Source organism: Halichoerus grypus, chromosome 6, assembly GCF_964656455.1.
Source record: "Halichoerus grypus chromosome 6, mHalGry1.hap1.1, whole genome shotgun sequence".
Classification (NCBI taxonomy): Eukaryota; Metazoa; Chordata; class Mammalia; order Carnivora; family Phocidae; genus Halichoerus; species Halichoerus grypus.
Genome location: NC_135717.1, coordinates 120,934,923 through 120,936,665, shown reverse-complemented (window position 1 = coordinate 120,936,665; position 1,743 = coordinate 120,934,923). Strand labels below are relative to the sequence as shown.

Below are 1,743 nucleotides of genomic sequence, written 5' to 3'. Positions count from 1 at the left end.
CAAATATTGTTAATATGTCTGAGTTTCTAATATTTAAAAATATTTAAGAGATATTTATATTTTATTCCCAGCCCCTTGGTGATTATATTTATTTGATTTCATGGAAATGACAAATAGAATCAAAATTTTCTAACATTCATTTCTATTACTGGATAAGAATGAAAAGTTCAGAAATCCGCACCTATCCTGACACTCTTTCCATCAAACTAAATGCCCAGTGTCTCTTCAAAGGCAAACCACTACCATTCAAAATCATAATCATTAACCCAATTGTATTACTTCATCCAAATACATTTGAATAAAACACTTGAATTTACAGAAAATTCTGAAACAATATTCAGTTGATCAAATTTATTGAGTTCAATGATTGGGAAACTTTAATATGGGAATGGAAAGAAAGGGCAAAATATAACTCTAGTAAAGGAAAGGGAGGTTTAAGAAAGTGTGAATAATAGTATTTACAAGAACTTCATTCTCTTAATGCTACTCATACTTTCATTTACTGGAGAAAAATATAAGCTTTTGGATGGTATTCTTAAAGGCTTGCTTTACTTGCTGGTTCCTCAGGGTATATATAAATGGATTCATCATAGGAGCAACAGAAGTATTTAAAATAGCCACTCCTTTGGTCAATGATGCCTTTTCTTTTGCAGATGGGTTGGCATACATGAATATGCAGCTTCCGTAAGAGATGGAAATGACAATCATGTGTGAGGAACATGTAGAAAATGCCTTTTTTCTCTGACTGGCAGAGGGCAGTTTCAGAATTGTTCTAATGATGAACATGTAGGACAGAATTATTAATGCCAAAGTGAAAAGCAGAATCACTATTGCAGAGTAAAAACCAATCACTTCTAGGAGCCGTGTGTCTGAGCAAGATAATTGCAAGAGGGGAAAATAGTCACAAGTAAAGTGATCAATGATATTGGAGCCACAGTAATCTAACTGGAGAAAAAGAATAACTGGTGGGAAGATATTTAAGAATCCTGCCAGCCAAGCACAAAAGACAAGTAAAATGCAGACTCTTTTGTTCATGATGGTTGTATAATGCAAGGGTTTACAGATGGCCACGTAGCGGTCATAGGACATGGCAGTTAGAAGATAAAATTCAGTTATTCCCATGAAGATTAAGAAAAACAACTGAGCTGTACAATTATTGTATGAAATCGTTTTGTCTCTGGTGATAATTGTGACCAGAAATCTAGGAATACCGACAGTTGTAAAAGATATTTCTAATACAGAGAAGTTCCTGAGGAAGAAATACATAGGGGTCTGTAGATGGGAGTCAACCAAGGTGAGAGTGATGATGGTCAAATTACCAGTGACACTTAATATATATGTGATGATTAAAAAGAGAAAAATCAGAATCTGAAGCTCTGGGTCATCTGATAGCCCTAGAAGAATGAATTCTGTGGGTACTGTGTGGTTTTTCATTGCCGATCCTTTCTTCCCCCCTTTAGAATGGAAAATGTATGCTCCCCTATAGGACATAAAAAAGTTAAAACAGGATTGAGGTTAGAGTATAGAATCTTAAGAATATCTATGATGATGAATAATCTATGAAATCCAAAAACGAATGTTTTCCTTCAGCAACTCTGTCCAATTTCTACTGGACCTCACATTCAAGTAATACATATTATTTGAAGTTAAATCCTGATTTCTTTTTTTAAATTAAATATTTTATTTTTTATTTTAATTTTTGTATTATGTTCAGTTAGCCAGCATATAGTACATCATAAGTTT

The 1,743-nt window shown here is 33.4% G+C and overlaps 1 protein-coding gene across 1 annotated transcript; it reads right to left on the bottom strand.

Moving 5' to 3' along the window:
• Positions 1-495: 495 nt before the first annotated feature.
• Positions 496-1,434, bottom strand: LOC118540677 (olfactory receptor 6C3-like). The gene has a single exon (XM_036099950.1). The coding sequence runs from the start codon at positions 1,432-1,434 to the stop codon at positions 496-498; it is 939 nt and encodes a 312-aa protein (XP_035955843.1).
• Between the last annotated feature and the right edge of the window lie 309 nt (positions 1,435-1,743).